This window comes from Ixodes scapularis, unplaced genomic scaffold, assembly GCF_016920785.2.
Source record: "Ixodes scapularis isolate PalLabHiFi unplaced genomic scaffold, ASM1692078v2 PGA_scaffold2__306_contigs__length_199485367, whole genome shotgun sequence".
NCBI classification, from domain to species: domain Eukaryota; kingdom Metazoa; phylum Arthropoda; class Arachnida; order Ixodida; family Ixodidae; genus Ixodes; species Ixodes scapularis.
In genome coordinates this window covers 73,927,050-73,942,939 of record NW_024609857.1, presented here as the reverse complement: position 1 = coordinate 73,942,939, position 15,890 = coordinate 73,927,050, and the positions used below count along the sequence as shown (strand labels likewise).

The 15,890-nt window shown below is 47.1% G+C and overlaps 1 protein-coding gene across 1 annotated transcript; it reads right to left on the bottom strand.

The window, feature by feature from the left end:
• Positions 1-1,115: 1,115 nt before the first annotated feature.
• On the bottom strand, positions 1,116-3,013 carry LOC121836531. Its single transcript, XM_042291448.1, has 2 exons — positions 3,004-3,013; positions 1,116-2,461 (listed from the first exon to the last, which is right to left on the bottom strand). Exons 1-2 carry the CDS (start codon positions 3,011-3,013, stop codon positions 1,116-1,118), a joined length of 1,356 nt encoding a protein of 451 aa, XP_042147382.1.
• Positions 3,014-15,890: the final 12,877 nt, after the last annotated feature.

Here is a 15,890-nt window from a genome sequence, read left to right as displayed (position 1 = left end):
GTGGGACTGCAGTGAGTAGGGATTTGACTGTCGTCCATGGGAGGCGGGATCCAGCGTCAGTGTTCAGTGAATTACTTCTCTGTTGCCATTGATGACGGCCAAGTTGTACGGTATATCTGCGAAGCTTGGCCTCAATTCGTCGTGATGTTGTCCAGTCTTGGGGTCGCTTAGAACGCCTAGCTATTCTTTGAGCTCGCCGGGATGCGGCGCGAAGGTTCAAATATGTCAGGTCTGGGACTGGTTTTGTTGTTGGGAGCGTTATTTGCTTAGTGGCGACTTTGAAGGCGGTGGTTACGGCCTCCTCAATTGCTGGAGGATTTTGGCCTGTTAATATCGTGCTAAGGGTTACGCGATAAACGTCCCAGTTGGTAATCTGATGCGTTCTGATCTTCCGTGGAATGGCCGTGATGGGGAGGAGCTAGATGGGCACGTGGTCACTTCCCCATGTGTCAGGCTCTGCATTCCAGACCATCTGTATTTCGGGTGATACGAATGTTAGATCGAGAACGCTGTCTGTTTTAAGAAGAGGACGAATGAATGTTGGCGACCCGTTGTTGAGGCATCTTAAGCCTAGATCTTTTGTTAGATCAATGAGCGCATTTCCCCTTTGTGTGGTTGTGTCACTTCCCCAAACAGGGTGGTTCGCATTAAAATCTCCGCACCATATAATTGGCCCAGAACAGCGTTTTCTGATCTTTCTCATTTCATCGGGATCCCATGGTTGGTGAGGACGTATGTAGCTTGAGACAACAGTAATATCAGGCTTGTCCATTCTTATTGTTACGGCTGTGTGCTCACCGTATAGAGTGTTCAAGTCGCTAAGGTCGATTTCCATTTGTTTGAGGTGATTCTGCACGAATATAGATGCCCTAGACTTCTCGTCGAGGTGCGGTGTCTTACTGTGATATTGGACGTATGGGGATAATCGATGAGGTCCTGGTTGCACATACGTTTCTTGAAGAGCAAGAACATTTGGTTGAAGCTCCAGGAGGCGGCGACGAAGTTCGGAAAGTCGAGGTCGGAGAGTATTAACATTCCACTGGATGATCGATGGAAGCATCTTGATACGACCCGGCGCTACCGGCGCGCGCACAGGGGATCCTGCAGCGTTGCTCTCAGGCATCGCTGTGTTGAGAATTTTTCACGATTCCGACGACAGCTGTCTCAAAGAGCATCATTCCTTGTAAAATTGTCTTCAATGTGCTTGATGGCATTTGTGCAATGGCACTCCGCAGTGCAGAGAAGATGAAGCCTATTAAGCTATCGGCGGATGTGGCTGATTCTTGCGCTGGCTCCTCAGACACACGTCGACCAGAAAGTACATCACTGTATGCAAGGTTTCTATTTGGTCTAGTCTGGGTCATTTCTTGTTTGTCCTTCTTCGCATCTGACTTTCCTGAGTTTTCTTTATCAGTGGTTGGAGAACGTTTAGAAGAAATATTCATTGACCTCGATGCCGCTCTTTTTGGCGAGTCCTTCTTAGGTTGATTTTTTCGTCCTGCTTGCGCATGGGAACGATCTGCGTGCGTTGTTTCTTTTTGGAGCGCAGGATATTCTTCTTGTGCTAGAGGTAGTTCACGTTGTGTTTCAACAAGCTTTGGTCCGTGAATGAAAGATTTTTTCCTTGTAAGTGCTGCCAGGCGTACCTTGCAATTTGCATAAGAAGCAGGATGGTCACCGAGACAGTTCGCACATTTGGTGGGAAGTGTGCCAGGGCATTCTTTGGACGAGTGTGGTTCTCCACATCTTTTGCATTTTGTTTTCCCCTTGCAGTACTTTGCAATGTGGCCGATTGCCTGGCAGTTGAAACACCTTGGAGGTGCTGCAATGTACTCGGTTACCTCGTGCCGTGTGAAGCCGAGGTTGATCTTGTCCGGTCGCTCGGTGTTTGGACGGAATGTTAGAACCACTCGGTCGGTCGGTTGGGCAACATCTGTTGCATTTTCGCGTCGCTGGTAGAGCCGACGAGCGGCGATCACACCGGCTGGTCCCAGAAATTCGTTAAGGTCATTATCAGTGTACCACTTTGGTACCCCTTTGATTAGACCGAAGTTTTGTAGGTACGCTTTGGGTATGGTTGCTTGTACCGGGATCCCACAAAGGGAGTGCACTTCGAGAAGTCGATGCACAGTCGGTACTTCTGAGACATCAAGTAAAAGACCTCCCCTCGCTGTGAAACGATGTCTCACGATGGGCGCGCCAGCCAGTGTCTCTACTTCAGCAGACAATTTCAGCGGGTTTTGTTGCTGCAACCGCTTATCCTCCTGCACGGGCGTTAGCAGTACTGAAACCCCTGTTGTCCTCTGTCGACGATGTTGCACTAAGGTGAACTCAGAGGCCTCTCCGGCTTCCGTCTCTTCCATTTTTTCCGGGTGGTCGTTCACTGGTATTTCCTCATCATCACCGTCTCCCTTACGTCGCTTAGTTTGGGGGCTTACTTGTGTTCCATTGTAGGCATGGTCTGATTAGGTATTATCCGAGGTCGTGGCTGGGGGATGTCCATCAGCACAGGACATACCAGGTGTACCCCTGCCTCGAAAGGCCAAGGTTGACTTGAATGGGCGTCTTAAAATATACGTGTCGAAAAATTCAAACAAGAGAAGAAAAAAATGGCGACCTAGTCAAATAGGATTCATCTTCCTCCTCTCATAGGGGTAGGCAGAGCTCTGAATCAACAATCGCGACGCGAAAGACGAGTGGCCGAGTGTGGTGCGATTTAGCCGCCCGCGCTCGCTTCGTTGACTCGCACTGTAGCGTGTGCCTTCGAGTGCCGATTGCTTGACTAAGATACAGAAGGCCGCTTTGCTGTCGCGAATCGTTTGTCTGAATGCCTGCGAAACCGTAACACCGTTCGGCATGCACAACGCTGCGGTGCCTGACAACTGCACGCAGTTTTCTTCACCCAAACGCTTCGCAGGACGCTGTCTTTTGGGAAGCGGCGTCAGGAAACATGCTGTGCGCTGGCAGTATTATTTGCACAGCCTGGCAGACAGCAAACTGTACCACCGGGCATGTTTCTGCTGAAGGTGACCTAAAGCTGACATCTTGACGAGAGAAATAAAATTATTGAAGGAATTGGAAAACAGCGCGCAAAAAGACGAAGACGACGAGAGAAGAGCACAGGACGACGAGAGAAGAGCAGCGCTTGTCCTGTGCTCTTCTCTCGTCGTCTTCGTCTTTTTGCGCGCTGTTTTCCAATTTCAGAAGTCATGAACCAACTCGCTTGCATCGCCACCTTAATATTGAAGGAACTACGAGTTTCAAGTAACTGCCTGGGTGACAGCACATCTCTGCACTTGAAAAAGGGTGTTTGCAACTGACAACCGCTTAGCAGACAGATTAAGAAGGCATACCATAAACGCAGACAAGCTGCAACGTTGGGCCACCGGCGCTTGCAAAGGGCTCGCGCCGCTGCGCGCAGTTTGTCAGGCACCGCAGCGTTGGATATGACGAACGGTGTTACGGCTTCGCGGGCATTCGGATAAATGATTCGCGGCGACCTTTTCTGAACTTAAAAAAGGGCGTTGGCAACTGACAACCACTTAGCAGATAGATTACGAAGGCATGCCATAGGCGCATTCAAGCCGCGACATTGAGCCGTCGGCGCTTGCGAAGGGATCGCGCCGCAGCGCTCAGTTGTCAGGCGCCGCAGCGTTGCATATGCCTCAGCTTCGCAAACATCCGGACAAATGGTTCCCGGCAGCAAAGCGGCGTGCTGTATCTTGGCCAAGTAAGCGGCACTCGAAGGCGTACGCTGCAAGTCAACGGAACGAGCGCGGGCGGCCAAATCACAATGCACTTGGCTATCGCGTCGCGATTGTTGATTCAGAGCTCTGCCTGCCCCTATGACATGTGCGCGGGTGTTCATAAACGGATCCTCTCGACTGCACGAGGGTCAATTGAACCAAAATGAACAGCAAGAAGCGCGACGGGAATCGGTAGCAACGGTCACGGCCACTCGATTAGGACTCCCCTTGGGAGCGGCCTGCCGTATGCCTCACTCCGCCGGTGAGAGCGATAGTTCTACTTTACCCCACAGCGCCAGCCGTGGCGCTCGTTATCGGTGAGAGATAAAGTTCCTTTCGGTGGAGCATATCGAGGAACTCTATACTTCGTTTCACGTTAGTATGTACTTTTTAGCCGCGCGTGCTAAAAGAGCGATATAGTTGCTTCGAAGGAAGCCCCGGCGGCTGCATAAGCGCTCGTCCAGCGACTGCTCCAGTCAAGGCAGTAAAGGCTTGCCGCTCGCTCTAGCACAGCGTTCGCGGTTAGTCCATGATAAGGTAAGACGAAATATAGTGAGAGAGGAGCAGTACGCCCGGCCCGGTGTGGCTATTTAGATTTTTTTTTTCGTGAAGCCGCAAGTCTCAATTGAAACGAGTGCCAGATTGCATGAATGATGTGTCAAATCTGTGTAGAATAAAAGCACATGATTCTTTCTGCGAAAAGCTCACTCAGCTGCAGGCTGCGCGTTAAAGCTTCATTCTGCTGGCAGTATGAGCGAATTGTCGTTTTCTTGTTCCGGTAACTGTTGCCCCGTTTCTATTACCACTGTAATATAGGAGTTATAGTTGGATATAGCTAGGCCGTATGATTTCCGGTTTTAACTGACGCTCGAGCACGCGCGATCTGTGCCATTTATTCATCTGTGAAGGACAATATAAAATCGGATTCCGCGTGCATAACTTCAACAATATAAACTTCATTGTTCACAAAAAACAGACCAAGGGAGTAATATAGTTCACAAGCGGAGTACCTTTCGGGAAGGCTTCCGCGAAAGCCTCAATATATTCTCTAGTGGGCTGTTTAGGTCACCAGCCCAGTTTGCCAAAAAAGGTCTGAGGAGTTTTCTGAGAAAGAGCTCGCAGAGCTCTTCACTGTGGTGGGGGTCTCGGCAGTTAACACACCACATCAGCGGGAAGTCCATATAAGGTGTGAAAGCACAGCGCTCGAGAGGACCTTGCAAATCCTTTCACAACCACGAATCTCTGCCGATTGTAGAGCCCTCTCGACAAAGGCGCAGACCAGCTTGCACAGCTATACAGCTTCAGGTCGTGGATAGCTGAGTCCTCCTTGGTCAAGGCTAAACATGGACTGATATGCTCCGTCATGTGATGCATTTCCCTTAAGTTGCGCCTGCATTCAGGACACGTCACCTGCAGAGTTTAGCGGGTTCTACACATTGGCCTTCCTTGCTTTCACTGAGAAATTCTTATTGTTTTGCTAGGTTGAATGTTTCAGCTAATTACTTTGAAATTACGACAATTTCTACAAATAAAAATGGTAACCTTTTGTTCGCAAACGAAGGCCAAGTAGCCAGCCATGTAAGTCAGCGGTGCGAACTCAAGTTCGGAAGAGACTTTATTGTACTTCATCAACTGCAGGATTTCCTGTTTCACGAGTGGAGTTTATCTGCCAGCCAATGACTGGCAGATAGTTTATCTGGGTAGCGGAGCAAGAGCGCCGTTGGGCGCTTTCTCTATACTCCAAAAAATTGGGTTGTGTGTGTGTTTATACAGCCTAGAACTTGGTCTGCCTCACAGGGGCGACGAGTCTCCCAGCTGTAGATGAGAAATTTAGCCAGTGCGGTACAACCGCTAGCCTGGGGTCTTTAACGTGCGTCACGCAGTAGTGATACACGACCGCACGCCGGTACGATGCTCATCCAGATCGAAACGGGCAGGGGTGGGGCTCGAACCCAGTATTCCTGGGTTCTGCAGCGCGAGCTTTCGCTCCACGTGCTCCGAGCTGGTGTGCGCTAGACCACTCGGCCACCGATCCCTTTTTTTTTTTTTTTTTTTTAACAGTTTTATTCACCAACGGCATGTTCAGGCTACATATACATTTGCTTAGCACACATCATTAAGAACGTTTGGAGTTTTCACATAGTTTTTCACATTTCTTTACCCACGAAGGCAGGTCATCTTGATCCGTGTAGATACAACGTATTTGTGTTACAAATTCCACGAAGTATGCTTCAACTGGCCGTGGGTTAAGATCTGCGTTTCTAACTGCCATTCTGGAGCACCAGATACTGTATAGACCAACGAGCATTATGAGGTCGTACGGCACAAGTTCGTGAGAAGGAACTGGAAGAAAACGAATCGATTGTGACGTTATTTCTAAGTCCTTTTTCAATGTCCTCTGTAACACGTCCCAAAACAAAAGGGCGTCCCAACAATAAATAAATACGTGCTCTATAGTCTCAGGCGTTTTACACAGTAGGCAGTTGGTGGTCCAAGGAACAAAAATTCCTTTCTCGTGGAGCCATGCTTTCACTGGGAGGGTCGAGGTGTGAAGTTTAAAGAAGAAACTTTTTGCACGCGGCGGGATCGTCATTTTCTTAACACGACAAAGAACATCCTGGCCAGGGCTTTGTCTGTGCACTGCGCGATACAAGGACTCTGGAAAAAGACTGTCATACAGAGCATTAGACAGGCCCTTCCTATTTACAGATGACAAAAAGTCCCTGGAAAAGCGAACTGACAAAAAATTGTACGTATCGACAACCTCTTTGAGAAAACCTCCTATTTTGGATGGTTGCTCCCCGCAGCTTGAGACCAAAAATGTAGGCAAGTGCCACGCCAATTTTGTTTGAATGACAGTGCGCATAAATGGTTGTTCGATGTCTCGTAGAAAAAGGAATCGTGACACAAGTTTTCGTATAAACAGGTGTGCAAGGCCCAGTCCCCCCTGAGGGATGCGACGGAAAAGATTATCTCTTCTCATCGGTTCCCAACTCGATTTCCAGATAAAAATAGCACAGATTCTATGGACTTTTTGCATACAACTTCAAGTACATTGCAACACTTGAAGCACATACATGAGCTTGGCGACAAGGAAGATGTTACAGGCCGTTGCCCTCGCAAAAATTGACAAGTCACGGTTCGGCCAGCGTGATACCTTCCGTTTCAGTTCGGCTGTTGCTTCGGACCAGTAAACACCAGGATTGTGCATATGCTGGAGTGGTACACCAAGGTATTTTGTAGGCGTCAAGCCCCATTTGATTCCTTCGAACTCCAATGGCTTTGTAGCCCATGAGCCGTGCCAAAAACCGTAGCATTTTTCTAGATTCACAGCCTCACCACTAACGTCGCAAAAGTGTTTAACCAATGCGATGGCGTTGGTCACACTTCTTTTATCCTTGCAGAAAACTGCAACGTCATCGGCGTACGCCAATACCTTGACTTCGAGTGCGTTGAACTGAAAACCTTGTACATTCGCGTTGTTCGCGACGCTCAAACAGAGAGGTTCCAAATAAAGTGCGAACAACAATGGTGAGAGGGGGCAACCCTGCCGCACTGAGGACAGTACGGGAATGCTCTCAGTTACGTTGTGGTTTACTCTCAGTCGTGTGGAACAGTTTTGATATGCCATTCGCACTCCGTCATATAAAACGTGTCCAATGTTAACATGTCGCAAAATGGCCCAAAGGAATTTATGGTTCACACGGTCGAATGCCTTCTCGAGGTCAATCTGTAGCATGGCAATCTGATCTTCTCTATCGGTACAACAGTCTAGAATGCTTCTGGCCACGTGAATATTTGTTTGTATTGTTCTACCCTTTATACCACATGTTTGATGATCGCCTACCAATTGGCATATTACATGCTGCAGCCTTCTATTGAAAATTTTTGCAAATATTTTATAATCTACATTGCAGAGACTTATTGGCCTATAGCCCTCTACACGACGCAACTTGGCGATATCCTCAGATTTTGGAATTAAAACCGTGTGAGTTTTCATAAAAGACAGCGGCAGTACTTTTCTCTTATAAGATTCTTCGATGACAGCGAGCAAAATGGGACACAGACGACTTTTGAATTTTTTGTAAAAAGTTGAAGAAAGCCCGTCAGGGCCTGGCGTTTTACCCCCGGGCAGGTCGCTTATTGCTCTTTCTACTTCTTCTACGCTGATGGGTTCCTCAAGCCATTCCCGCGTGTTGTCGTCTAGCCTCGGCATAAGAGACAGGAGGTCTTTCATTTCACAATCGTGCCTTCCTGAAGTGAGTGAAAAAATCCGTCGGTAATGTTCTACAAACGCTTCCTCGATGTTTGTGCTATCCGCGGTGAGGGTGCCTTTCCTCTCGATTTCGGTTATTTCTTTGGACATTGCATATCTTTTTTCAGCTATCAAAGCTTGCTTGGTAGGTTGTTCGCCGCAAAGAAACCTTTGCGTTCTTGCGCGGACCACAGCGCCTTCATATCGCGCTTTCTGAAAGTGTTCGAGTTGGGCTTTGATATTTTCTATGTCTTTTACTCCTTGACCAGGATTAGTACATTCTGCTTCACTCAGGGCCTCTAAATTGTGCTGCAGTTTTCGCTCTTCTGCCCTGGCTTAAAACTTGAGCGTGCTCGATCTTTCAATTGCTGACATTTTAACCTCCTCTTTGAACCGCTCCCACCGTTCTAAGGGGCACATCCCGCTTTGCTCAACCATTCTATCAAGGAGATCGTCCACCGCAGCTTCAAGTGTCTTGTCTTTAAGTAGGCCTGCGTTCAACTTCCACAATCGCCAGTTAAACTTTGACCTAGGGGTTTGGTTTTCTCCAATTGTGACATTTACGAGACAGTGGTCACTAAAGAACACAGGTTTTACGTGATAAGATCCAATGTTATTTACAATGTCGCTAGAAAAATAAATGCGGTCAAGGCGTGCGTGAGAGGATTTCTGAAAGTGTGTGAACTGAATTTTCTTTATACTTTTTGAAATGTAAAAAACATCTTCCAAATTATTCTCAGCGATTATTTCACTCAGGACATTTGCACTAGAATCACTTACGCGCGTGAATGGAGTTCTGTCTCTTGCTTCACAAATGCAATTAAAGTCGCCTAGAAGTATAGTGGTCCGATCACATTTAATGTATTGTGAAATCCCTCGGAAGAATGCCTCCCGTTCACTAACTTTACAAGGGGCATAGATGCAGATTACTCTCCACTGCCCTTCCAACAAATTAAAGTCACACAAAATAAAACGCCCATGGTCATCGGTAATGACACTCACATCTGAAAGGGGAACAGACTTTTTAAGGAATAAAAAACAACCACCTGCAGTGCCAACTGCATGCGTTACGCATACCTCGTACGAGGTAAGAAAGGGCTGTAACGCCCTCGTCACCTGCTCTTCCTCCGCCATTTTTGTTTCTTGTAAGGCCAAAAATTCTAATTGCTCCTCGTGGAGCAAACGTAGCAGCTGGTATTGTTTTCGAGTGGAGTTTAGTCCTCTAATGTTGAGGGTTCCAAATGTTAAACCTTTACTGGAAGGGCCAGTTTTTTTAGTCGGAAACATTGTTGGGATTGGAGGAGGAAGCGTGCATTGGAAAGCGACATATGAACAGCCTCACATGGAAGCTACATCAGGCGTAACTTTGCAACTGGCACTAGTAAAATGAAAATGGATCTAAAAAAGACATGACCTAAAGCGTTCGCAGTTTGGATGTAACCAGAAAGTAACCACCTTCTACGAGGTTCGCTCTCGTCCATTGCCTGGGGGAGGGCGGGGCTTGCACCGTTTCTTCTTCCCGTGAACTGGAGTCCAGTCAGGCCCCTCCTCTACGAGGTCTAAAGGCCTCTTTGAGGGGTCAGCACCTTCATCCATTTCCAGGTCGTCTTCGGACGTGATGTCCGAATGGTGATCGCTCATGCAAGCTGGCCTCGTTGACTGGTCCTTTGAGGGGTCCGATGCAGCACCGTCGACGCCCGGACTGGCGTTCCCAACCGCAGGGTTGTCAGCTCCCAGGCAACTTGGCAAGATGGTGTCGCTCTCCCGTGCTAGGTCTCCCTCTCGGCCGGCCAGAGGACCAGATGAGATGGTGTCGTTCTTCCGGGATAGGTCTATTTCACGACCAGCTTGGCAATTACACGCCAAAGTGTCGTCCTCTCGTGCAGAGTCTCCCTCACGGCCAGTTGGACAACTTGACAAGGTGGTGTTATTCTTTCGTTCTAGGTGTTCCTGTCGTCCGTCTGTAACCTTTGGGTCACCGGTAGTGACTGGATGTCGAATGTCGTCTTCACCTTTCTCAGCTTCTTCTTCATCGATGAAGAACTCCGAGTTGTCTTCACCAGGAGCAGGCAGCATCACGGTGGCGTATGTTCGAATGCAGTCCTCTTGCTCGTGGCCATAACGATTGCACTTGTCGCAGTGGGGAACGCGGCACTCTCTGCGAATGTGGCCTGTCCTCTTGCATCGGAGGCAGAGTGGTGCCCTCTCGGCCACCGATCCCCCCTCTCTATACTCCGTTTCACCTTATGTTGTACCGCAGCGAAGGCTGGAAGCGCGAGCTCGTAGCGTTGACAGCTGCCCTTACTGCTCGAGAGCTTGTGCCGCCGAGATCTGCACCAGAGCAAGGAGCTCGCGCTTACAGCCTTTTCTGCGGTACACTGGGTGAAACAGAGTATAGCTTTCAGCTCACAAGACCGCTCACCGATGTGCAGCGCACCCACGGAAAATGGGAGAAGTTCTCCTCTCACGCGCGCTCTTTTGTTTTCGGAAAGACATCGGCAGGCCGCACCAACAGGGGGGATCGAGTGGCCGTGCAACGGTAGTGCTCACCCGGGGAACGACGCGCGAAGCGGCGTGTTGTCCGTCGGCACTCCCGTCGAAAGAGGCAAAATAAAGACACAAATACTATATATATACAAGAAATATCGCGCGCTGAAAAAAATAGAAGCACTTAGAAGCAATAAAAATACACCGGAATATATAAAAATAGGTAATAGAATCGAAAAACAGAGGATTAAGAGGAGACCAGCGACAGGGACATGCGATCTCAAGGCAGAGCCGCCAGGCGAGGGAATCTCTCCCACAAATCCTTGCGCGCTGGCCGGGGCGCTTGGGAGATTTCGCAAAAGATCTATTGTGTATAATTTTTATTGGTTTTGTATGACCACAAAAAAAAGGGGGCGAATACGGGAAATGAAAAAATTTACATCGAACCTTGAGGCAATCTTCTAGTGAAAGACAAGAAAAAGAAAAGAATATGTTTATTCATGTATTTGTTTACTTTACGTATTTATTTATTTGTCAATATATTTGGTTATTTATTTACCTATTTTGTTTATTGGTCTTTATCTTCAGTTATATTCAACCCATCTTTTTTTTTTTTGTTTTATTCTTCGTTCTCGGCATCCAATATGCGAGGACAAGTTGCTAGCCCATGATTTATCAGCCATTTTCCGGTAGATGACTGCCGCTAATCTTTCGTTATGTTTGAAGTTCTGACGTCTGGTTCCTTGGAGGGCTCAGTGTGTCCCTTCCAACAATTAAAATATAATTAATTGTATTCGTTTCGTGAACTGCAGACACCAATATCGCATAGTTCCTATTATTCCAAAAACACTATCAGCAAGAAAATAGTTTTTCCTAGCCACCTCCGGCGCTCCAAGGCGAAGTGCCGGCGTACGGATCCCTAGGAAGTGTATTCGAATCCTGGCCGAGATGCCCGCAATTTGACAAAGGCTCACTGCGGAAGAGCCACCGTGTAAACAAAACCCCAAATGCACGTAAAAAAAAAAAATAAAGCGGTTGAAATTGACTTTTAGTTGTCCGCTGGGACGTGCCAGACGCCCTTCGTTGAATTGACACGTAAAAAAAAAAAAACACATTTGATATTTGAGGTCTTGTTTCTTGCCCCGAGCTAGCTAGCTCTTTAGCCTGCAAAAGCACTCGCAGCTCAGTCACGTTAGCTTAAAATAGCGTGCAATGCTTTCATTTTACCGTGGATCTAGGAAGCTTCTGCAGGCGACATGACGCCACCAGAGGTGGAGCTGCAGAAGTGTAGTGGGATACTTGAACCTAACCTAACCTAACCTAACCTAGCCTAACCTAACGACGACCAAAACCACAGCTGTTTTAGTCATCGGGGGGGGGGGGGGGGGGGGGGGGAGTGTACCTTCACACTTCCGGCTTCCCCTCCCCTGGTGGCATCATGCCGCCTCCAAAAACTTTCTACCTTAATGAATTTTACGCACCCCACAGGCGCCATAGTACTATGCATTCTAAAAAAGAACACTATCCGTCTACTTCCCCGCAAAGCACTCGGGAAAGCCAATCGGTGCAGCCTATACGGAGTAGGCCCGGCGAATGACGAGGCTATAAACAGACCTAAGAAAAAACAAAAAAAGAAAAAGTGCCGACGCTGTGACACCGAGCAAGGCGTAAGCACGTGAAACGGCATGTTGCAGCCTCGCAACGCGGACTGTGTTTTCGTCACGTCTTAACCATTCTTTCAGCTCCATCATTCGCCGAGTCCCTTCCATAGATTGAGCGATTTCGATCTCCAAAGTGTCTCGAGGTAAAGTAGCAAAAACCGGATTTTTTTCCCCCTTTTTCAGCCAAAGCCACATTGCGCATACGTCATAAAAAAGACATCGTGTCCGCTACAGACCAACGCCTCCTAGAAAGTTTTAAGGGGTACGGAAACAAAACTTGAAATATTCAAATTTCGTTCGGAAATGAGTCAAACATGACGGATAATAACCGCAAATGATAATTGCCCGTTTGTATTTTCAACGACTGGCTATGTTTTTCGTTCCCAACGGTGCACTCGAGCAAGCGCCCCAAGAGAAACGAACGGAGAGCGGGATGCGTCATGGGATATCCGACGCAAACAAAAACAGAGAGAAAAGATTTCCCGCGTTCGTGAAGTAGCAAGGCTGGCGTGGTTATGAGCTTTACCGTTGGTGGCGTTGTCAGCGTTGTGGTGGTGTCAAATAATAGCGTCAACGCGCTACAACCGAGCGTTCGAGGTACCCGTAGGGTTACGAGCATATGGCTGGCCCAAGGAGCACGTTGCTTGCAAAGCACTGTCAGCTAAGGGGTGAACGGGCTGGGAAAAGCAACTTTTTTTCCAAATTATGAACGACTGTCTAATCTTCTAGGGGGAGAATGGCTGTATCCGGGTGCACAAACGGGGATCCGAGAAAGAGGGGAGTTCCTCCTTTCCGTCGTCTTGAACTGTTTGGTTCAATGCGCGATTTGCTAAGAAGGAAAATGTTGAAATTCCAAAGAGCGCCGCTGCTCCGATGAGCTTGCTACGTCATGGCTATGTAGCAAGTTTCCCAGCGTTGCTAGATTACCTCCCAAATAGGCTCCGCATGCATCCACCAGGCGCACGTTGGAAGATCGTTTAATTAGCTTTAAAATTAGTTTGCTTGTGCCTTTCAACGCAAGCCTGGTGCTCTCGAGGTTACGCTGCAACATGCAACACATTAAAGCTATAAAATGAGCGCTGGAATTTCGTTTCCCTTCCCCCTTAAAGCCTGCACGTTACGTCATATGACGTCACGTCCTGGAGGCCAGCACAGGCGCTGATTGGATGCCAGTGCCGCACCCCCGGGCGTGACGTCATGTGACGTAACGCGCAGGCCTTTAAAGCTGTCTAGGAGGTGTTGTACAGACACAATGACATAATTATCTGCGAACAAGCCTGTTCGATGCACATTTGCTTCACACGCATGCACACTTCAAACATCTATGTAAGCATGTTTTGTTTTTTTTGTTTTTTTTACGATTTATGTGACGCGATTGACGTACACGGAAGGAACACGCCCCTGAGAATGTCTGAAGATTGCCTTTTGCATGACGTCCTGACTGGCGGTTTTAGAGCACAAGAGCCACCTTTTTTTTTCATGTTGACTTTTACGTGCTTCGTGGCTTTGATCGTATGCTTTTGGAGTCCTCCAGTTATTTCAATAAAATTTCTCACGAACTCCGACAACGAAGAATAGTATAGACATACCTATGTCAGCGTCGGAAGTAAAGAAAAGGTGATATCTGGATGCGTCATTCGCTTGGCTGCTCGTGTTTGTATGCTTTTTGTTTTCGGAAGCAGGCCGTGTAAAACACTCGGCTTGAACCACATTCTGTGCTCCTAGCCGCCCGCATAAAGAAGGGCTAAAAGAAATCGCAACATAAACGAAATGGGAAAGCTCCAAGGGAGATTGGGCGCATGGAGAGTGGTCTGGTGTACGTCACATTTCCTGTTCGAAACGTATCGACGAGAGCCTTCTGCTGAAATTTCAACCCTGCATGGCCTGACTCATATCATAGTTGTTTATTGATATTTATCTTTTTCTCGCTTTTTTTTTAAATTTCTGTGAAACGCAGGAACGAAACATGCTGAACACCATCGTTTCACGTTATCGCGTTTGATTACAAAATGCGAAAAAGACGGCAAAAATATATCCAAGTGTTTTAAAGGATATCCGTGTACCAAAGTAAATAAACAACGCTCTGTATGCGGTAGAACGATTTTAATATTCTTTTATGTTCAACAAGTTGTTGTGCAGGTTCATTATTTGACTTCCTTAATTCGTATTTATGTTTACACTGTTTATTTAAACACCAACCTGCATAAATCGTGCTTAATTAAACAACGAGGAATATAACACCGTTATCTTGGGAATATATTTATTTAAAAAGATAACTCTCTCTACTCCTATACTCAGGGACAGCTTTCCTCGGCGTTTGCCATAAGAGGAGGAGAACGCGCGCGCAGCTAGCTTTTATCCGCGCTCTAAATGAAAGGCGGCACGCTCGCCCGTACCTTTGACTGCACCTCCAATAAAAGTTGTCCCGAGGTATATATCAATATTTCTTGCAAACATTTGACTTAACCTAAAACATATAGCATAAAACATAAACAATAGTACAAGGAAAAAGAAATTACCAGCTCCTTAAAAAAAAAGAAAAGAAACGTGTCGAGGAATCGAGTTACGATCACTTCAAAACTGACCGCAGAGTGTGCGATGCGTGGCACCGTTGGCGCGAACAACTGATTTCCTGTAATTTTTGTTTGTTCACTTCTTAGAACCGAAAGACCGGCTACAAAACTACCAGTGTGATAGGGTGCGCATCTTTGCTGTAAAATTTTATTACCGCAAACGAACCTTTAAAACAAAATGTGAGAAAGCTCCGATGTAATGTTCGCGGAAACATTGTTCCGCACTGTAACATGCATTAGACGCCGGTAGCTCATTACCTCCATTCAAGTCCCCGCCACTCCCAAAACCGCAGTGTGACTCGCTAATTACCCGTTCGTTGTCGATAACGGCTCTTCTAGAACAGCACTCAAAAGGCCGGTGAGCGCCATCAGATTGCCGGGAGGAAGCCACGTTATCTGCTTTGCACACTGCGCCAAAGTTAGACAAAAAAGCAGTGCACTGGTGAGTCTTTAGGGTGTATCTACAAGGAGTAATGTTGAGAGTTACATTCTTTCTACACTGCCGCCTTTCGTATGTACATTTTACTGTTTTCGAGAACCTAATACGAGCGCTTCACCCGTGAAAAGCAACAAGAAAGAAAACGGGGATCGCAAGATCGTCCTGTTTTGCACTCCCTAAGGGCCACTAATCAAACTTAAAACTGAACTTAAAAAGGTAAACTTAAAATTGCTTAAAATGATTGTTCCCAGTTAGCTTAAGCTTTATTCAAAACCGCAGAAAACGGTTTTTCGTCCTCCATAAATGTTATAACAGTACATGAAGCAGAAAAACAATATTGCCTAGGCTTCCTAGCACCATAGCTAAAGCTGAAGAAGACGAACACTTATATAGTAACAATTGCGGATTGCGCCCACTTTGCACGAAGTACCAAAAGGGCGGCAAACGTAAAAATAGTGGGGAAAGGAATGCCGGTATACTCAGCGCTTAGATTATTCTGTAGTAGTCGCCGTACACCCACCACATGCACGTAAACGGCTTTGGAAACGTGTCAGTAACAATCAACATATATTGCTATATAATGACTAAAAGGCAGAGTCGTTCAATGTTCGATCCAAGAACAAGATTGATATTGCTTCGATGGAACATCGACCCAACCAGAACGTTTGCAAGAAATAGAGACGCTGATCTTGTTATTTAAATCGATCTTATGCGATGTGCTATCGATCG